A 20,373-nucleotide genomic window follows, 5' to 3' on the forward strand; every position below is an offset into this window, starting at 1 on the left:
AGAGGCCGGACTGTGACTCTGACATGAGGTTTTTTAGAATACTGCAATAAAAAGCCACTTTAATCACAGAGTTTTAAAACAGCTACAGAAAGAGCTACATAACCAAGAAGTTACCACTTAAAAAATTGCCAGCAACTCTCAGACACGTAACTTTCCTGCTGAACCAAAAGACGAAAGCCCTGATTCAAAAATAGTTCAAGCTATTTAGTACTCAGAGAGAGGAACCAACTTGCTCCAAACTTCGTACAGCTCCCAGGTCTCAGATACCAAAAGCAAACGCAAACTTTTTTCCTTTCTTCTAAGCTCTAATTTCATTCAGTGACTCGTCCACTCCAGTTTACACTGTCCAAATACGTGAGTACAGAGTTCGTTGTACACCTCTACACTTCAGCTACAGTCTGCCCCGTGCCTTGGCCCCCTGAAGACCTCATTTGTCACAGGGTGAGCCAGTATCAGTATCACCAGGAGGGAAAGGAACAGACAACACTCCTTCACACCCACCCCCACCCTGAGATCAAATTTCTCCTTTTGTGCCTTCCAATCTCCTGTCTTTCCCAAAGCACCGATTACAATTCCGCTTCCACAAAGCCTTTACAAACATTCTACTCAAATACAGGAATTTGAACAAATTCCAATATATTCATTTTAGCATTCTCTAACAGCAGTTCCCTTACATATTTTGTATATGCTCTTCTAAATATTTACCTCGTCTACCTTGTGTACCTAAGAGCCCTGTGTGGACAAAATTCCCATTTTACTTTTTCAAACACAAAGAACCCTTTTCTTTTACAAAATATGAAGGCCAGTCAAACCAACTTGAAAATTTCCAAATAAGATAACATTCTTACTAAGAAATAGGATATGGGAGACAGAATCTATGCAGCAGAACAAGGTTTTGCTTGTTGACTTCATAACAGGTTCACGAATGTCTTAGAGTATTTAAGTACACCATAACAATATCACAGCTCTGTAGAATGACATACTGACTGGCCAATGATTTAAGAAGATAATGTGAGTTCTTACCTGTCCTTGGGGAAAGGGTTTACTTTGCAAGCTTCCAGCAAAAATTTAACAACTTCAACGTGACCTATATCCCATCCCACCCCGAAGAAAAGGGCAGATTTTAGTATTGAGTAGAAATTAAACCTGAAAAAAAGAAATAGGATGTGTGGTTCACATATTACCCTCTGCAGCAGCTACGTGGAGTGCTGTTCTAGAATCGTAGTCCCGCTGTTCCATGTCCATGGCTGACAAAGCAAATCTGAAAATTTGTAAGCATGGCTATTCATCAGTACATAACATTTAATTCACACTTGCAACATTTACCCCATAGGTTAAAGCTAAGAGTCTCTCAGATGTCATTCTTCACCAGGCTCATTAGTGGTAATGAGAGAACTGTTCAACCACTACACAGGTGTCCTGGGTAAATACCATTTCCCGACTTGTCCTTACCCAAGCACTTTGGGGGGAAAGATGAAATGTTAGCCATCTTTCACCGAACTACACTTCATTCATATTATTATTCAAAACTCAAGAATAATGGTACAACTATGCCAAAATTTATGTCTCAGAAGGGCAAGAAATTAATACCTGTAGTATACTTCTGTGTGTTCACTAGGACTCCCATTCTTTAACATTTGATAGGCTATGGTTTACACGTAAGATTCAGGCTTTTTATGAAGGGTAGAAATTAACCATAGACATTTTTTCACTTGAAAGTTTGATCAGCTATAGGGCAGGCGTTTGTGCAATGGTTAAGATCCCACTCGAGGTGCCCACATCCAAAATTAGGGTGCTAGGGTTAGTCCCAGCTCTGCTTTCAACGCCAGCTTCCGGCTCATGTGCACCCTGAGGGGCAGAAAATGAGATTCGGGTACTTGGGAACCTGCCACCCTTGTGGGAGACAGTTAAGTTCCTAGCTCCCAGCTTTGGCCGACCCAGCTCAACTGCTGCAGGCATGTGGGGGGTGAAGCAGCAGATGGAAAAGGCGGCACACATGCACACTCTTGCTTGCTCTCTGAAAAATAAGCCAGCTGCAGCCTTACTGTACAAGAGACCTTAGACTGGTATACAGCTTACTGTGGTACACCTTACTGTGGTATACAGCCTTTCCGATCCTGGTGATCCAGAGGACATTGAACACTCCTATGTGGGGAGCAACTCGGACTAGACTAAGTTACTGGAATTAAGACTTATTCTATGCATCTGCTCTCCCACAATATGGCGCTGGGAGAGGAGTAAACAGCTTCTGCACAGCTGCCTCTCACCAACTTGACAAGCTGCAGGACCTGCTCCTGATTGGAGGAGAGCAGCGTACTTGGCGTGTGGGTAGCAGAGTTGGGATTGGTGGAAGAGGACTATAAAGGAGGAGAGAGACAACATGCACCAGGAACATCTATCTGAAGGAACAGCTGAGCAGCCCCCGAGAGAGCCGGCCGGCGGTGTGCCGCTCCCCCGCGGAAGTGGGGAAAGTGGCAGGGGGAACCGCCCCTCCACGGAGGTGGAAGGGACGGTAGCCAACCCGGGAAGAACCAGCAGCAAACCCGGGGAGGGCCGAGCAGGCAAAAGAACAACGCAGGGTCCTGTGTCGTTCCTCCGCAAAGAGGGGGAGCGACACTCCTATTTACTTCTCTTCCCTACCAAAGATGGAGGCAAACAAGCAGGTAGATGGAGAGCAACAAGGCACTGTCCAATCACACTAAACCACTGATCACTAACCAGACTGGTCAGACAGTTACCACTTGGGAAAAAAGCATCGTGGGCTTTAGCGGGAGGTTGAAAAGGACAGGACAGGAGAGCAAGCTAAGGCTCTGGACTTGGAGATTTATTACAAATGTTATTTTGGTCATTTTTATTAGCGGGAAACGGAAGTGCTCACCCAGCAGCAACATCAAACCCAGCTGTAACCCACATGCTAATCCGCCCTGTTCACATACCTTCGAAGTGCAGACACATCTCCAGTATAGGCAGCAAACAAAAGGTTGATCACTGACTTTACCTGTGAAGAAAAGAAAGTTCAGATATCCACAGGGGAAAACAAACACGGAGCCTGTATGTACAGCCGTCACCAGCGGTTCTCATGTGCTCTGAGCACTTCAGCTAGATCACACACAGAAGGTCAGCTCATGTACGCTTCTTCAACCAAGAGACCACACGGGTGGTGGTATTCTTTTCACAGAGAATTGTAAGGGAGAATTCAATAAAAGAAAGGTACAGGAGGGAGGGAATGAAATATCAGTTGTCACAAAAGAATGGAAGCTTGCAACCTGCGAAATTCGCACCACTGGGGCAACCAGAAGTTGTTTAGAACCCTTCCCTCTGGGCCGCGTCTCAACACAAGTCAGCAGTGACAGAACTCACACATGATTTTATTAAAACAGAATCGTGCCTTACACTCACAAATGCCTCAGCCCTGCCAACAATCACTGTCCTTGCCAAGCCACTGGCATCTTTGCAAATCTATTAGTCATCATCTTAAACCTGAGACTAGGGCTGTACTTCTCTGGAAAGTCTTCCATTCAGTGCCCAGGCTAGGTACAAACTGTGGCAGTCTTAAGAACTTGTAACACCATCTCTCCTTAAAAGGTGGGTCAACTCCCAAAATGTTAAGTCACCATCAAGTGTTCCAAGACTTCAAAGGCACCACTGAGTGCCATGCGTCCACTGTCTTGTTACTCCAGTCAAAAAGAAAAGGCCACTTATCCTAGAGTCCAGTGAATTTTGGTCTGCTTTCCTAAGACTTCATGCAACTGTCAGTGTTTGAAAGTACTTCATAAACTCCCAGTTTTGTCCCACGCTTTGCAACTTCACCATTTATGTTGATGACTCGGCGGATCCTGGACTCAGCGGTAGAAAGCAGTTTAATTGGAAGGATGGAAAAGTGACCCAGCATCCCACAAAGCTCTGGAGCTACACTTCCAAATCTTAAACTGGATCTTCTCCCTTCCCTCTCTGGCTTCCCTCTCCCACAACCTGTAAACTCTGAAAACCAGCTGGAAGGGACCATTGCTGGATGTACTGAATGCAACATTTTCAAAGTGTGCCGTGCAGAAAACTCCTCTGCGAGATGCTACATTAGATTATAGGCCCTGCCTGCGGTCAGATATGTTCGTCAAACAAATCCCCCTTCTTGGATATTCATGAGCACAGGAAGGGCTCCACCAAGCTCTGCAGTGCCGGAACCTAGTCTTCCTGGCTGAGCACACCCCACAACTTACTGCTTACCAGTGGTGCTGCTCTCAATCGCGTCCAAAGACCTTCCTCTCCACCTCCAATCCACCAGCTGCCCTTTCCGACTCCTGCGCAGCCTGTACCATGCACTCCGTCCTCTCTAACCCTACAGCCCAGCACAGTTTTTTCAAAGGGGTGCGACAAAGAGCTTTCCCCAGAATGTTCTAAAAACATAAGCCTCCCACTTCTAGTTGTCCTACTCCTAAGCCTCAAATGGGTACGTTTTAGGGAAAGGAAATACACTTCTTTTTTTAAGCTCGTGACTTCGATATGCACTCTTCTGGTTTATGACCCACCCCGGCAGGTGCCTTAACTGCTTTCTCTTTCAGTGGGGTCAAGTCCCTCTGTGCTTCTGGGCCACAGAAATCACAGGCTACTGACTGGCTACTGCAGACAATTCTCCCTATTTCCGACTGGTCTCCGATTACTGCTTCACAACTTTTTTTTTTTTTTTTCTCTTACTGGCTCCCTTTGTATCTTCTTCAGGCCTTTAATACTAGTGGTGATCTCTAACACAGATAGGTGATCCTGACTACAACTGTACTGAAGAGATAAAAAAGTCTCATCTCTCTCTCCCCAACTCATATGGAGAATGCCTGCTTCTAATCTTGCCCCCTCTTACCCCTTTGTTTTTTAGCATCTACAACTTCTCCCTCCTTTACTGTCTTCTTTATGTCTGCCTTCATACAGACACTTCATGCTACTTTGAAAAGCCGCAACGGGTGCCCTCTTTTCAATGACTATTTTCTGAAAGTCTCTTATGCCTTGCCAATCACCTTCACACTGTTAGATCGAAGCAGTGTTCTCAAAACCTCCTGCAGCCCTCTGGAGCTGCTTCCCTCTCACCCCATCCCCACCCCCCGCCACTCGCCCACAACTTGCCTTCCATGATGCTGTGCCACCATGATCGCTCTCCTGTTAGCTGCTTTGCAGATTCATTGCCCACTTCCCACTAATAATGCTCCAAAGGCAGTCTCCATCGTTCCTGTTCCCCAATAATGTCCCCCGTGCATTCCTCTGGGTAGAACGACTTCTACTTAGATCTTTAAATCACTGTTCCCAAGCCCTGACCCTGCAGTTCCACTTGATTTTCATGCTGTCATTTCCAACTCAAAATCAGCAGCCTCCACCTACAGCCCCTCGTCTTAGCTGTGGAAGTTCCCATCCACCTGCTGATTTGGCATTGCCTTGAGATGTCTAAAAGGCATCTCAGTCTTATCACGTCCAGAGTCAAACTTGATTTGCTCTGCCTTCTCCCACCCACAGTCAGTTCCTCTTCTGGCCCCTCCCATTTGGGGATGACACCACAGTTCACCCAGCTGCTCAGGACAAAAACTTAGGAGTCACCTAGGGCTGCTGCATTTGTTTATACAGGTTGAGTTCTCTATAAGGATGCTTGGCCACAGGGCCAAGTAAGGGCACACAGCCCATGCTCTTCCCACCAGTGTCCTAGCACCCAGGTGCATCTGAGAAGGGAGCCTTCTTCACCCAAAGGCGCTGAGATGTGCTTCCGCCAGAGGAAGAACTGGCTTTTCTAATTCACACAAATCCACAGGCAGGCCCTGGAAGCATTCTTCATTCCATCCTTTCTCTCACGATCTACATCTAGTTTATCATCAAATCTGCTCTACTTCCCAAAGGCGTGGGATCTGACTTCTCACCACCTCCATCACCACTGCCAGAGCCTCAAGTGAGCCATCAGCCTCTGACATGGGAGACTGCCACAGCCTCCTGTGCCTCTCCCTCCACTCTGCTGACCTTTTCAGAACACGCAGGCACTGCCCTGTGACTTTGATCATAGCTGGAGTCAGGCCTTCGGGTCCTTACAAGATGCTCCCTGGTACACAGCATCTCTCTCCCTTCCACTTCTCCCCGTGCCGCTGCAGCCAGCCTTCTCGCCGGTGGGCAGCAGCTCGCTCAGGTAGGGATGCGTTTTCCCCAGGCACAGCGCAGGCTCCCTCCCTTCATTCAGGCCTGTACTCAAATGTTACCTTGAGAAAACTAAAACATCCTCCTTTTCATCACTCCTTATCCCCTACCTGGTTTTTTTCATTCAGGGAAATGATTACCTGACCTGCATGCATTGTGTATGTTTGTGTGTGTGTGTGTGTGTCTGTCTCTCTACCTCCTTTAAATTTTATATCTTCAAGTATTTTGACCAGTTTTAGTCGGTCCTTCTAACTGGTGCCTCTGTTTCCAGTCCTTCTTCTCCCCTCCAAAACCTGTGCACTCACTCCTGATGATCATCTCAAAACGTTGCTTTGATGGCTAAAGGTTTCTAAGCAGGGGAGTCTCAGGAAATCCCCAAATCATTCCTGATCAAATTTAGATCATCTTATGTCAGGATAAATTGTGTTTCAAAAAGTGTTTCCATGTCCTGTAGATATTCAGGATAATTATCATAAGGTTGTATATGAATTCAACCCAAACATAAAGAAATGACTTCGCTTGCACCTGGCCTTTCTCTCAGCCCCGGTGGGAAAGCAGTCCTCCTGACTGCTGTCCATGGCCTTGTCTCCCTTTGAGAGTATCAGGGCCTCAACCAAACCCTTCCTTTTTCTCCCAAGGGCTGGCTGGGAAGTCTCTTCCTTGCTGCCTTACTTCCTCAGGTCACCAGGGAGCTTGCTGTCAGCACCCACGTGGCACTCTGCGACAGCATGTGCCAGGGACAGAGTCACCAGTCAGGTAGCTCTCCAATAAGCCCCCGAGTGTACCTGCCGCTCCTTCTGAACCAGTGCCTCCTACTCCCTAGTGCATTCTGTCTCTACCCACTTCTCACTGAGGTGCTGTCCGTACCCCCCTCCTCCTCCACCTGCCTCGCTGTGGCATCATCACACATGACACGTGGAATATTTACTTGTGTATCTTATCCCCTCCATCACTGAAGGGAAATTCAGATTCTAATATACACACCACTAATGTATTAACTATCCACACTTATTCTTTAAAAATATACTAGTCTTTCTAAGCAACAAATTCTCATCTGTTTGGGTAACTAAATATAAGAACTGTTTCTTTTCTTAAAAAAAAAAAAAAAATCTGAACTTGGACCAAGCAGGTTTGAAGAGACTGTATATAGTTTGTGTGCATCACTTAATCCACTCAAATTAATGATTACTTCAAGGGTTCTAAAATGAAATTTCTTATTAATAAGGCTCGAGAAAGGCTTATTTTATAATATAAGAAGTTTATTTGGAGTCATTCACAAGGATGTTTCAGCTCAGAGATAAATATAAAAAAGATTAAATCGGAAAACAAAGGCTTTGTGACTGATTGTGGGCTGGGGGGGGGGGGGGGGCGGACATTAGCTTGCCTTAACAAAAACTGTTAGAGAACATGGAATTTTGGTGTTCTTCCCCTGAAAACAGAAAGGGAGGTGCAGGGCTAGACCAAACCAGAAGATAGGTATTTTATTTGGTGCCCAAATGAGGGTCATTCTCTCCAAGATTAAAAAAAAAAAAAAAAAAGGCAGGAGGAGGCAGCAAATGCCCAGGATCATTTAAAAGTAAAACCACAAGTGCCTCTTCATTTCAGCAAACCGCCACTTATATTTTTAACACCTGCAAACATCAGGAAATGAGCCCAGAAAGAAAATGAAACTGGTTTAAGGATGTTGAGACAACAAATGGAATGTTGTTGCACTTAGGGACAAGTCTGCTTCCTGGTCTGCTCCACAAGTGTGTGTTCTCAACTCAGCTGACACGCCCTCTGCAGTGCCTACCAGGGCAGAGGGAAAGAGAGGCACACCCTGGGAGACAGCTCATCTGCCTCCAAGACAACTCTGGCAAAGGACATGTTGAGCTAACTCGTACCCAAGGCTCATTCTCCTAAGTCCCCACCGGATACTTGAGTTACCTTCATGGTAAAATACCTGTCAAAGTGAAGAGCCAGACAAGACTTGCTTAACAGTAACTGCCACAGGCATGGAACCTGTTTTGATGACTCAGAATGAATCACTCCTCAATACAAACACACAGCCTGTACACAGCAGCAACAGCAGCCTCTATAAATTACCGGCTTTGGTGTTCTCTCTAGAGGACAGAAACTTCACCTGGGCAAGTAGCCATTAAAAATTTATAAATTAAATGTTAACAGTTTCCCTTTGTCCTGCAGATTTTCCAGTACTACATTTTCCTTATCAAATCTCTCCGTCAGAACCTGCCAGAACCAGACAACCTTATCTTAGTTTATTTGTACAAAGTCACAACAGTGGGACAGTTCACTTCACACTGGCAGACTTTTTCCAAAACATCTAGAAGCAGGTAGGGATTCTATCAGTTTTACAAAATAAAACACGACATTCTTAAGTTCCTCAGTTCTATCATTCTCCTACTCATTGTGAGCTTTTTAAAAAGTGCAACTGTGATGTGACTTTTGTTTCTTCCTAAATGCCCTGATAATTCTGTACTTACAAATAAGAAGCTATTGTTAGAATTACATAATCACATTACTTTTTATTTATATTGTGGATAACCTTAAATATGACACTTTAAACAGTTAAATTTTAAAATTCCTGACAGGTTGGTTATAAAATATATCAGTAGATATATTTTATTTAGTACCATTACTGAGATTAAGGTTAAGAACCTTAGCTTAAAGTCACATATGAATTAGTGATGTGGCTAGGTCAGAACTCAGGGATCTGGGTTCCCAATCCTGTACCATCCCATGGTAATGCAGATCCTTAATTCATCTCAGGGTGTTATCAAGGGGTAGAAGAAAACCAAAGATTAAATAGCTCTGTGGCTCTTATCACAAAGGTCTCTTGCTAAATATTGGAAGGAAGGGAAGCCAGGGAACTACAAGGGGAGGAACACAGCAGGGAGGCGGAGCGGCAGGAAAGACTGACTGGTTGGTTGGCTTTGCACTGCACTGCAAAGATTTTATTTCCAACTCCTTTACCAACTGCAAAACTAAGGCTTCCCTTGTTTGCCACCTTTAGTTTCTGTCTTCATACAAAGACTAATTCAGTTATTTTGGAATGGCTTTCATGAAAAAAAAAAAAAAAACCAAAAAGGCCATAACTGAAAAACCATCTTTCTGTTTCTGCCACCTCTAGGCTGAGACAAGCAGCTCTCTCGTTTCCAGCTCACTACGGTATCTGTTGCCGTGGAATGGATACTCTCTCCACCTGTTAAATAAACCATCAGGACTCAAGATCCAATTTTGTTTTAAAACTTCATTCTGACTTGGCTGTTTGGAACCTTTAAATGAAAATAAGCTTTTAATCTGCTTTTTATAAATGTGTCTTTAAGGTCAGGTTAAAACATACGATCCTATTTTAGTGCAGCTAAAGAAAAATTTCAAGTTGCCAGCATATGTACATAAATTAACCACCTTGCTGACAAGAAAAATAAACCTGTGTATGTGTTTGTGATTGAAGGTATTTTCTCTGTCCTTAACTGATGAGCTTATGTAATACTGGTAAAGATATGTAAACCAGAATTACAGTGCTTTCATGATTAGGCAGTCTAAGATGAGTGTGAGACCACACGTTCTTAAGCTTTCCAATGATTTATGCAGACAGTTATTAATGTACTATAGATAGACCATACTAATCCAAACTGACATGACCAGAGGATTAGAAAAAAGCCTTTATGGGAAGAGAATTCAGCAATTTCATAACCATACTTCCAACATTTTACACAAATGTAGGTTATCACAAGGTAATTTCCATATATAAGAAATAAAAAATTTTACTTTTTATAGAAATTTCACTTTAAAAATACAACCTCAAAATAGCACCCCAAACACTGCATTCTACTTATCAAATACATTCACTTAAGCATACAGCATTTTCAAAGCTTCACACTGAGTAATATGAAATCATTGTACTCATTTGTAAACTTAGAAGTCATAATCATAGCACAGAAACCTGACAACCCATGAAGACAAGAAATCAGATCATTTACAAGACAACAGTTCACAGGAAGCGCTAAGTGCTTTAGGTAGCAGCATTCCCGTTACTACTCAGGAAAGGGAGCGAAGGCTAGAAGGCTAACCTAACTTCAGCAAGCTCAATCACACCTGCTGACTGGCAAATGGCGAGCTCCAGCCCGCCTGCCAGACACCAGCATCAGCGCCCACAACTAGGACCCATCTGCTGGGCCAAGATACTTCCTATCCAAACACAAGACCTACTCAACACTACGATAACCGACACAAAAACATGTTGTGACAGGAACTCAGGAATTACCAACAAAGAAACAGTTTATAGGGAAATCAGAGATACTAACTTTATATTGAGGTGTTAAACAAAGGTGCTTTGGATTTTAAATGAAAAGAAAATAAGAGAACAGGATAATTCGATTTGACATATCAGTACTACAAACACAACTGCAAAAATGGTGAAGTTATTTTCTTTTTTCTTTGCATTTAAATCTCTCAGAAATAGAAAATGAGCTTTGGCTCATGTGAATAAAAACAAACATGATGCTACAGCATTGGCAGCAAATAAATAACTTCTTATCTCAGGGGCTCATATTATTCCAGTCAATGCCAATCAATGGTCTACAAAGATGCCAATGGGCTCATACGCAGCCTTCCTTTTAGATCCTTTTAGATAACAAAAACAGCTAACAGCGTGTCTTTGTGTGGTTTTCCAGAACAGTGCTGCTGATGAAGATGTAAGCATCAAGTGGAAGAAAAACAGAGATGTGCAAAGGCACGGGCGGCCACTCCTCCGGAGACACAGCTGCAGCTTCCACGTGGCTGACCTGAGTGTCTGTATTGCTAACAACTGCCAGAGCTCCTCAGGCAGGCTTTGGCCTAGCAGTTAGGATGCCTGCATCCCGAATCAGAGAGCCTGCGCCGGAGCCCAGGCTCCCTCTCTATCCCAGCCTCCTCTGCACACCCTCGGAGGCAGCGGGTGATAGCTCAGGCGGCGGGGGTCCTGCAGTCCACACTGAAGACCTGGACTGAGTGCCTAGCTCCCAGCTTCGGCCTGGCCCAGTCCCACCCACGGGGGACATTTGGGAAGTGAACCAGTGGATGGCAGCTCCCCATGTGTCTCCCCAATAACTTTTTTTTTTTTTGACAGGCAGAGTGGACAGTGAGAGAGAGAGAGACGGAGAGAAAGGTCTTCCTTTTGCCGTTGGTTCACCCTCCAATGGCCGCCACGGCTGGCGCACTGCACTGATCCAAAGGCAGGAGCCAGGTGCTTCCTCCTGGTCTCCCATGGGGTGCAGGGCCCAAGCACTTGGGCCATCCTCCACTGCACTCCTGGGCTACAGCAGAGAGCTGGACTGGAAGAGGGGCAACCGGGACAGAACCCGGGGTCCCGACAGGGACTAGAACCTGGTGTGCCGGCGCCGCAGGTGGAGGATTAGCCTATTGAGCTGCGGCGCCAGCCCCCAATAATTTTTTAAAACGTTTCTCATTCACTACCTTCCTGGTGTTCCTCTCTCATATAATCAAATAGCTGTCAAACTTCATGAAGATTAGGCAACATCACATTAGTATGTTCAGATAAAGGGTAAGAAATGATAGTGTTATGTTTGCTTAAAAATTGTTAACTACAAAACAAGTTCATAAAACCCAAAAGTCAAACAACAAACAAAAATAGGAAGAGATCAGTTGCCAAAAACTAATATGCATATATTATTACTTCAAAGAAAAAATCAGGGCCATTGGAATTGAAAAATTCTTCCAAAGACAATGTCTTGAATAATTTATAAATAAATACAAATAAAGTCCTTGAAGAGATGGGGTTCTGGGCAAGCGCTGTGGCATAGCTGGTAAAGACACCGCCTGCAGTGCCTGCATCCCATAAGGGCGCCAGTTCAAGTTCTGGCTGCTCCACTTGCAATCCAGCTCCCTTTTCCTGGACCTGGGAAAGCAGTGGAAGATGGCACAAGCCCTTGGGCCTTTGCTTCCACTTGGGAGACCCGAAACAAGCTCCTGGCTCCTGCCTGGCCCAGCCCTAGCTGTTGTGGCCACTGGGGGAGTGAACCAGTGGATAGAAGACTTCTATCTCTCCCTCTACCTTGCCCTCTCTGTAACTCTATCAAGTAAATGAATATTTTTTGAAAAGATAGATATGAGGTTCTTTTTTGCTGAGAAACAAAGCAAAGTTTTGGCCATGACATACACAGAATTATGGTTTCAATTTGGAGTTAATGGATTCACTTCTTTTAGTATGCTGTGAGTTCTACTACTTAAGAAAGCAAGGTCTGTAGACATGAATAGTTTCTCTGGCGTCATGTGCTTTTCCAACCACTTTATTACTAACTACTCTGATTACCAGTCAGATTATGATAGCAATCTCCTCCAACATAAAATACAGGCAGCTGCTAGAGAAAAGGGTATTTTTTAAACCTTCAAAAATAAAGGAGCAGGGTGGAATTTGGGACAGTGCTCAGACATGGCTTGGCATGCCCTTATCCCATATAGAGCCTGGGTTTGAGTCTTGCCTCTGCTTCTGATTCCAGCTTCCTGCTAACTGCACACCCTGGGAGGCAGGGAATGACTCAAGTACTTGGGTCTCTGCAACCCAAATGGGAGACTTGTATTGAGTTCTTGTGTGCTGGCCAGCTACAGCTTTTGTAGACATTTGGGGAGTGAACCAGCAAATAGAAAAATCTACTTCTCTGCTTTTCAAATAAACTTTTAAAAAACAAATAATGTAGTTTTATATATGTACATGTGTGTGTGTATACATATCTCAAGTTTTACAATCCAGCTCCATTCTCAGGGTCTCATCATGAGACTTCTTAGCATCAACTTTTCTTATAATATTACTGATTTTAAATTATTTATAATAATATTTTATTCTTGAGTAATATTTTATTCTTGAGTCAAGGATATTGCATATGGCACAATTATACACAGAACTCACTTAGTGTAATCTATATTACTGAAAGCTCTTTAAATAGAATCAAATTCTACTTTTTCCTCCAAAAGCATGTCTTCTATGAAGGGAGGTTCTGAAGTAGATTTCCCAAGCCTGTGGTTAAAATCCATGCTGTCTGGTGAATGCCCAACCTCCTGATCTTCTGCACCTGCTGTCTTCCTTCTGCCTTCCTACTGCCATCATTGTAAACCCAAGATTATCATTCTCTAAAGTGTGCGGAGGATACCGCCACCTTGCCCTTGGTACTCTCTCCCGCTTCACAAGAATGAGCATTTCTTATCTATGCCCTGAAACCTCAGTATCCCCTCAACTCCACAACTCATTCTCGGCAGAAAGTGCCACTTCTATAATCTTCAGGGTAACGGAAGCCAACACACTCCCTCCACCTCCCCGCACTATGTCTGCACTCCTACCTACCTGCCCTCTGAGTCCTGTTTTACTGCAAGAGAGGCTCTCCCTCCCACCAAAGCCAATCTCCACTTGGGCTGAGAGTCCTCTTGTTCCAGGGTCCTCACTTGGCTGCCGCCTCTCTCGTCTTATCTACTTCAAGCCCTCATTCTTTTCTAAACACACTTTAATCTAATAGTTCCCTGACCTTTAGATCTCAAACCAATAAAAATTTTTACCGGGGGTGGGTTGGGGGGGGAGGTAAGGTTACCAACACAAGCTGCCTCTGTTTTATTTTCTAAGTACAAACAAAAATCACCCTACCATGCATTATTACCATTATTTTTCCAAATAAACATATTTTAACACAAAATAAAAAAAATTTAGGACAACATTAAAGTGGGAAGCCCCCATCTCACTTCTGTATGCTTTAGCACAATTCAATGCTCCGAACTCCTTGAATTTCTGACACTACAGAATACTGAGGTTTGTTCTGTATGACTACTTTCCCTAGCGGAAATCCCTTCTACTGTATCCCACTTTTAAAATGAGAGTTCCTGGGAGCCGGTGCTGTGGCCTAGCAGGTAAAGCCACCAGTCTGTAGTGCTGGCATCCCATGTGGGCACCAGTTCAAATCCCGGCTGCCCCACTTCCCATCCAGCTCTCTGCTGTGGCCTGAAAAAGCAGTAGAGGATGGCCCAAGTCCTTGGGCCCTGCACCCATATGGGAGACCAGAAAGAAGAGGAAGAAGCTCCTGGCTCCTGGCTCCAGATTGGCACAGCTCTGGCCGTTGCAACCATCTGAGTAAACTAGCAGACGGAAGACCTCTTTCTCTAACTCTGCCTTTCAAATAAATCTTAAAAAAAGAGAGCGAGCGAGTGAGCGAGTTCCTTAGGTCTCCACCTTTGGTGCCCTGCCTTCTCCCTTGACACTGCCTCCTTGAGAAATCACACACACCACGGCAGCTTCAGATCCTCTCTCCATGCTGGCCACTCAGAATTCCATCTCCAGCTTTCCCTACTCTGCGAGGTTTGGCCTCTCCTACTGCTTTCTCAACACCACAGCTTGCTTGGAGACCTCATAAACAGACATTTTATCTGCTACACCACAATGCCAGCCACTAAACAGACATTTTAAACATAAATTAGCTTTTGCACACTGCTGATTGCCTGTTACCCACTCTCCCTTCCCAACTCCAGGATCTCTATGTGTTAGGGACAGCCAGGCACCCAACAAAAACCCTTCCCTTGCAGCTAGTCTGACCAGTGAGCCTGAGTAGACGAGTTTCTGGGAAAGCTTTTTCTTGCCTAGGTATCATTCTGTTTACTGCTTCTCTTACCTCCTCACATACAGCGGAAGAGCTGCTCTGACTGTAAGGTGACGGCCACGACGTCTAAGCCCAAGGCACTAAAATTAGTGAAGCTGAAGTATACCTTCCTGATGGCACTTGTCCTGGATTTCTACTCATTTGCTTTGTTATATTAGAAAAAAATAATTTCCTATGTGTACTTTTATCCAATCTCCTGCTATCTGTAATCAAACAGAACCTTAGCTGCTACACTAACCAAAATAAAATAATCTTCCCATATACTCCCCATGTCTGCTTCTCCAGTATTCTCCATCTTAGATGTGGCAGCTCTGGCCCTGCAGCTCATACTAAGCATGTGGTAGTTGGGGTCAGCGCTGTGGCGTAGTAGGCTAAGCCTCCACCTGTGGCACGGGCATACCATATGGGTGCCAGTTTGTGTCCCAGTTGCTCCTCTTATCCAGCTCTCAGCTATAGCCTGGGAAAGCAGTGGAAGATAGCCCAAGTGCTTGGGCCCCTGCACCCACGTGGGAGACCCGGAAGAAACTCCTGGCTCCTGATAGCCCAGCTCCAGCCTTTGTGGCCCTTTGGGGAGTGAACCAGAGAATGGAAGACCTTTCTGTCTCTTCCGATCTGTAATTCTACCTTTCAAATAAATAAATAAAAATAAAAATCTGGTAGCAGACCTAGCAACTCATTTTTTTCACCCATCCTCAATCACCAAATGCTGCCAATCCCATCTCTTACACATCTTTCTCATTTCTAGTCCAAGCCACAGAATCTCAACATCCTGTCTTTCTCATCCACTCTCCACAAAGCAATATATGAGTCGTATCATGCCATTTCCCTTCTTTCAGATTTCATGCTGCACTTTTTAAAAAGTCCCAACTCTTAATATGGTCTCTTATCTCTAAGACTCACCTAGGACCAAACTGCATCCCGCTCACCTTACTCATCTTGCATCATCACATTTGCTTTCTTTCACCTCAAATATGCTAACTTCCTTCCTATTCAGAAACCTTCAAGCCAAACCATCCAACCAGTCCTCCTCCATTCTTCCCGACTCTGTCAAGGAAAACCATTCACAACTGACCACCAACATAAGGTCTTCCTGTCATACCCTTTCCCAGCATTCTTTACTTTTCTATCATTTGTTTTATTTGCTTAAATATTTTCAAGAGAAATAAACTAAAAATATAGCTAACTGTTCTTCTAGCTATTCTCCTCCCCAGAGGTAAGCTTTATCTGAAGACTGGTGATAATGTTCTTACTTTTTAAACTACATTATATAGTTGTGACTTATAGTCTGCTACAGATGTACAAAAATGCCATCATATGACATATATCATATTGCAACTCACTTCCTTTTTAATAGTTAAAATGAACTAGATCTATGTGTACCAGTATTCACAAATCACTTATCCCAATCATTTTAGTGATTATTTAATCAGTGTCTGCATCGCCTTCTAGACTGCAAACACCATGAGCTGGACTGTATTTATCATTTCATCTCCTAGGCACCTTGTAGTTCCTGGCACACAATAGGCAGTAAGTGAATGAAGATCTAATCACTGAATGAATAATGCACATAACACCAAGATTAATTTATATAGTATAGATCTGAACTATTTCGTTACATTAAATTGGCTGAATATCTTGAATTATTTGTTCTGTGTTGTTTAAACAAAAACTAGTGAAATGTCAAGAGAAGGGTAATAACCTCCTTTTTTTCTTGCTTGGTTGAAAAAGGAATTCAAGAAAAAGAAATCACATAATTTTTAAGGCCATGTTTCATTTATATAGAGGATCTAATTTTGGACATTGTTGGGGGAGTTATACATGGTACCAGAAATGAACAGAAAGCAGGAGAGAAACAAAATCCCTGCTATACAGGATTGACAAAAAATTGGTGGGAATGCAAACTATTACAGCCACTAGGAGGTATCTCCAAACACTAGGATGACCATAATGATACAGCAATCCCACTACTGCATATATATCCATAGGAACTGAAATCAGTATGGCAGAGACATCTGTATTTTGCAGCACAATTCACAATAGCCAACACAGGGAGTCTTCCTAGGTGTCATCAATGGATGAATGGATATAGAAAGCCTGTTACATATTCACAGTGGAATATTTTAAGGCGAAAAGATTGAAATGCTGTCATTTGCAGCAATATGGATGGAATTAGAGAATGTTACATTAAGTGAAACAAGTCAGCCACAAAAAGACATGTTTCCACTTGCATGTGGAACCTAAAAAGTTTATCTCAAAGTAGTAGAAAACAGTGGTTACTAAAGCCCGAGAACTGTATGGGTAAAGGATAGAGAGAGGCTAATCAATGGGTTCAGGGCTGCAGCTGAAGAGAAGGAATAACTTCTAATGCAGGATACCCAAGCTTGACAATAGTTGAGTTTTTCAAAACAGCCAGTAGAGAGGATTTTGACAAAGAAATGACTAATGTCTGAGGGGATATTTATTGTATACCATGTATTGAAATGTTGCACTGTACCCCATAAATGCTACTATATGTCATACAATATACACACATATATGTATACACACTTAAATATATATACACATATTTAATATATACATACACACATATTCATAAGCATACAATGGAAGAAAAAATGGTAACTAAGTAAAACGATTAGGAATATTGAAATGGATACCTGGAAACAAGGAAATCAGACAAGTCCTAGCCTTTAGCTACTTCCTGACAGTCATACAAGTGGGAAAGCAATCTCATAAGAGGAATAAGCTACTTGAGCACTGTCTACCTTACTTCATTTATTATAAAAGCAATACAAAAACAATTTAAGTGTATAATGAGTACACTTACAATAAAACTGCCAACTTGCCATAGTAAAGGTGCTAGAATAGGTACAATCATTTTTTGGGCATTTTTTAATAACAGAATTGGTTTCTTCACAGCAAACATATTTACAAAGATTAATGTGAAATGTTTTAGGTGAACAGAGAAAATGTCAAAGTCATCACCAAATTTTGTTGGTTTCCCAAAAAATTAGATTCTAAAAAACAATGACTGAGGTGAACAAAACAGGCATTCTTGGATAAGAAAGTTCCAGGTCATAACTGAGCACTGTCGTATATAAATATGGCATATGAGCATTCTACTCTGAGCTCTCTGAAAAGGTCTAAGAGTCTGGGTTGATAAATACTGTAATAAAGTTTAGCTGAAATTCAGATGGAGTAAACAAGGATTTTAAGATACATTTTTAAAGTAAGTTGTCCAAGTTACAACATCAGCTTCTGATGTTAAAATACTCATTTATCTCTAATGCTGTGAGAATCCACAAGGAAATTTTTCAAGTAATGAAAAGCACTTACATCCAAACTAAAACAAAGCAATGTTAATGCTAGGATTTAGGGTTGACTTTTTACCTTCCACGATCATCAAGTAATACTGGAGTTCTTTTTTCCACCTATGTGAATAGCTCAGAACATAAATCTGATCGTGTCAGAACAAGTCAGCTGAAAATCCTCCAGTGATTTCAATCACAATTTCCATTAAAGGGATCTCTGGAGACAGATTTGTTTTCTAAGAGGAAATATATACCTGCACATATTGAAATCACAGGACACTAACGATATGGGATGTAGACACTCATTATAGGTTATACATTGTATGTTACACATTCTAGGTTGTAGTAAATACTTATCACAGACAACTGTTTAATATGAAGTTTCCCTGCATTGTTGTTTTACTGCGGCATTTTAAAATTGTTACCTTGAATTTTCATGGGATATACCAATTTTATTAACAAGGTGACACAAATTGCTCATTATATTTTGCAATGGGAAACTATATGGTCTGTGGTCAGGAAGATGGACTCTAATCAAAATTGCTGGTGTGCAAATCTGGCTCTACATGCCTAAAAGCTCTATGACCTTAGGGAAATCAAATGACCTATTGGATCTATAGGGCTAAGAATAGTACCTACTTTATACTTTTTATTAGGATTAAAGAATTCTCAAAACATACTTCACACTGATGGTATATCATGCATTCCTTTGTGCTACAGCAGACTAAAATTGTTAATATTAGGAGTCTACAGCCGTAATACCCTGAAGATGCTAGATCTCATCTGCTCTTGGAAGCTAAGCAGGGCCTGGTTAGTTCTTAGAAAGACAAGGGAAATCTACAGGAAACAATGAGATATTCAGTGTTTGCAAAATGAATTGCCTGAGTAAACCCAGGTTAGCTGGGTTTAGACCCATATGTTTGTATACTTAGCTCTAGTTTGCACAGTGCACACAATCCCTGTGATAAGGCACTGATAAAGGAAACCAGGACTTCCAAAGTCCTGGACATAGTGGACATGAATAGGAAACTCTGCCATTTTAAATAGCTGCCAGGTAGGTATGGTCATTTCAAACTTGTGGTCGCTTACGGAATAACTACTGGTAAGCTTCTTGTCATAAGTCTGAACGACAAGCATCCTGATTAACTCAGCACCCCTTCTTGATATATATAGTACTCCTTCCTGAAGTCAATTTTACTCAGACATTAGAGAAAAAATTTTTTAGTCATGTAACTGGTAAATACTACATTTGGAAAATATATCAAAACAGGTAAAATGAAAAAAACAAAACAAAACAAGATTTACACAAATTTTAAAACACAGAAGTCCATGCCTATGACACTTCTTACTGGGCTACCGACTCAGCACTAATCCATGCTATTTAAGTTACAAAAAGTAAAAAGGTAAACTAAAAGCTTCAATCTACTAAGAACTTTTGCAGAAAACCCTAAATTCTTAACAAAAAAAAAAATCCTGTACCTCAAAACGACAAGTAAGACTTTTCAAAAAGCAAGCAATACAGAACTCAATAAGGCAAACAAAACAGCAGCTCTCTATCCTCAGCTACACATTATACATTATATAATATACATAATACCCCTGAAGTACAAAATAATTGTACTAATACACGAGTAGAGACAATTACGAGACAGAGTCCAATATGTAAGGGATTCCAAACAAGATACACGTCTGTTGATTCTGTGTCAAACATATAGTAGATAAAAATAAAACTGCACAACAGAGATTGAGTAAATATGAAAGTTCCTCATATTTTTATTAATTAGATAAAAATACAGCAAACTAGTTTACTTTCACCTTCACTCTCCTACAGGCTAAAAAGGAAAAAGGCCATACATTCTCTAAGTTCTGGCGCAATTGCATGTTTCAGTCGAAACAGGTCACAAATAGGTAAATAAAAAATTAAGATCTACTCCCTCTCCTTCTTAGGATCATCCCTTGAAGTTTCTCCTCCAGGTAAAGAGAGACATTAAAGCAGGAGTATTTTATTGATAGAGGGTTAATAGTATTGGTCACCACACAACTTCAACAAAATCAAATCTTATAATCCCATCAGAATCACAATGGAAACTTCATTGTATAGAAAATGTAGCATTACTCATCTCCATTCTAATAATCATCTCAAACAGTACTGCTTAGATCATTTCTTCAAGTTATAAATTTTGTGCATACACCTGGATCCAATTAGCATGTACTCAAGGTTCTATATAAAATGATAAAGAATAAGCCACATTATACTAAAGAGAAAT

The 20,373-nt window shown here is 42.2% G+C and overlaps 1 protein-coding gene and 1 long non-coding RNA gene across 3 annotated transcripts in view; one reads left to right on the forward strand and one right to left on the reverse strand.

Moving 5' to 3' along the window:
• GLS (glutaminase) overlaps positions 1-20,373 on the reverse strand; it is a 93,423-nt gene that overhangs the window by 4,172 nt on the left and 68,878 nt on the right. For both annotated transcript variants that reach the window (XM_002712344.5, XM_051848348.2), the window contains 3 exons: positions 2,937-2,998; positions 1,185-1,261; positions 1,024-1,087 (listed from right to left, as the gene is read on the reverse strand). In XM_002712344.5, coding sequence (XP_002712390.1) covers positions 1,024-1,087; positions 1,185-1,261; positions 2,937-2,998 — 203 coding nt within the window. The remainder of the gene's footprint in view (positions 1-1,023; positions 1,088-1,184; positions 1,262-2,936; positions 2,999-20,373) is intronic.
• On the forward strand, positions 8,344-9,608 carry LOC138848956 (uncharacterized). The gene is made up of 2 exons (XR_011387188.1): positions 8,344-8,492; positions 9,290-9,608. It is a non-coding gene; the product is annotated as an uncharacterized lncRNA (long non-coding RNA).

Source organism: Oryctolagus cuniculus, chromosome 3 (assembly GCF_964237555.1).
Source record: "Oryctolagus cuniculus chromosome 3, mOryCun1.1, whole genome shotgun sequence".
Taxonomy (NCBI): Eukaryota; Metazoa; Chordata; class Mammalia; order Lagomorpha; family Leporidae; genus Oryctolagus; species Oryctolagus cuniculus.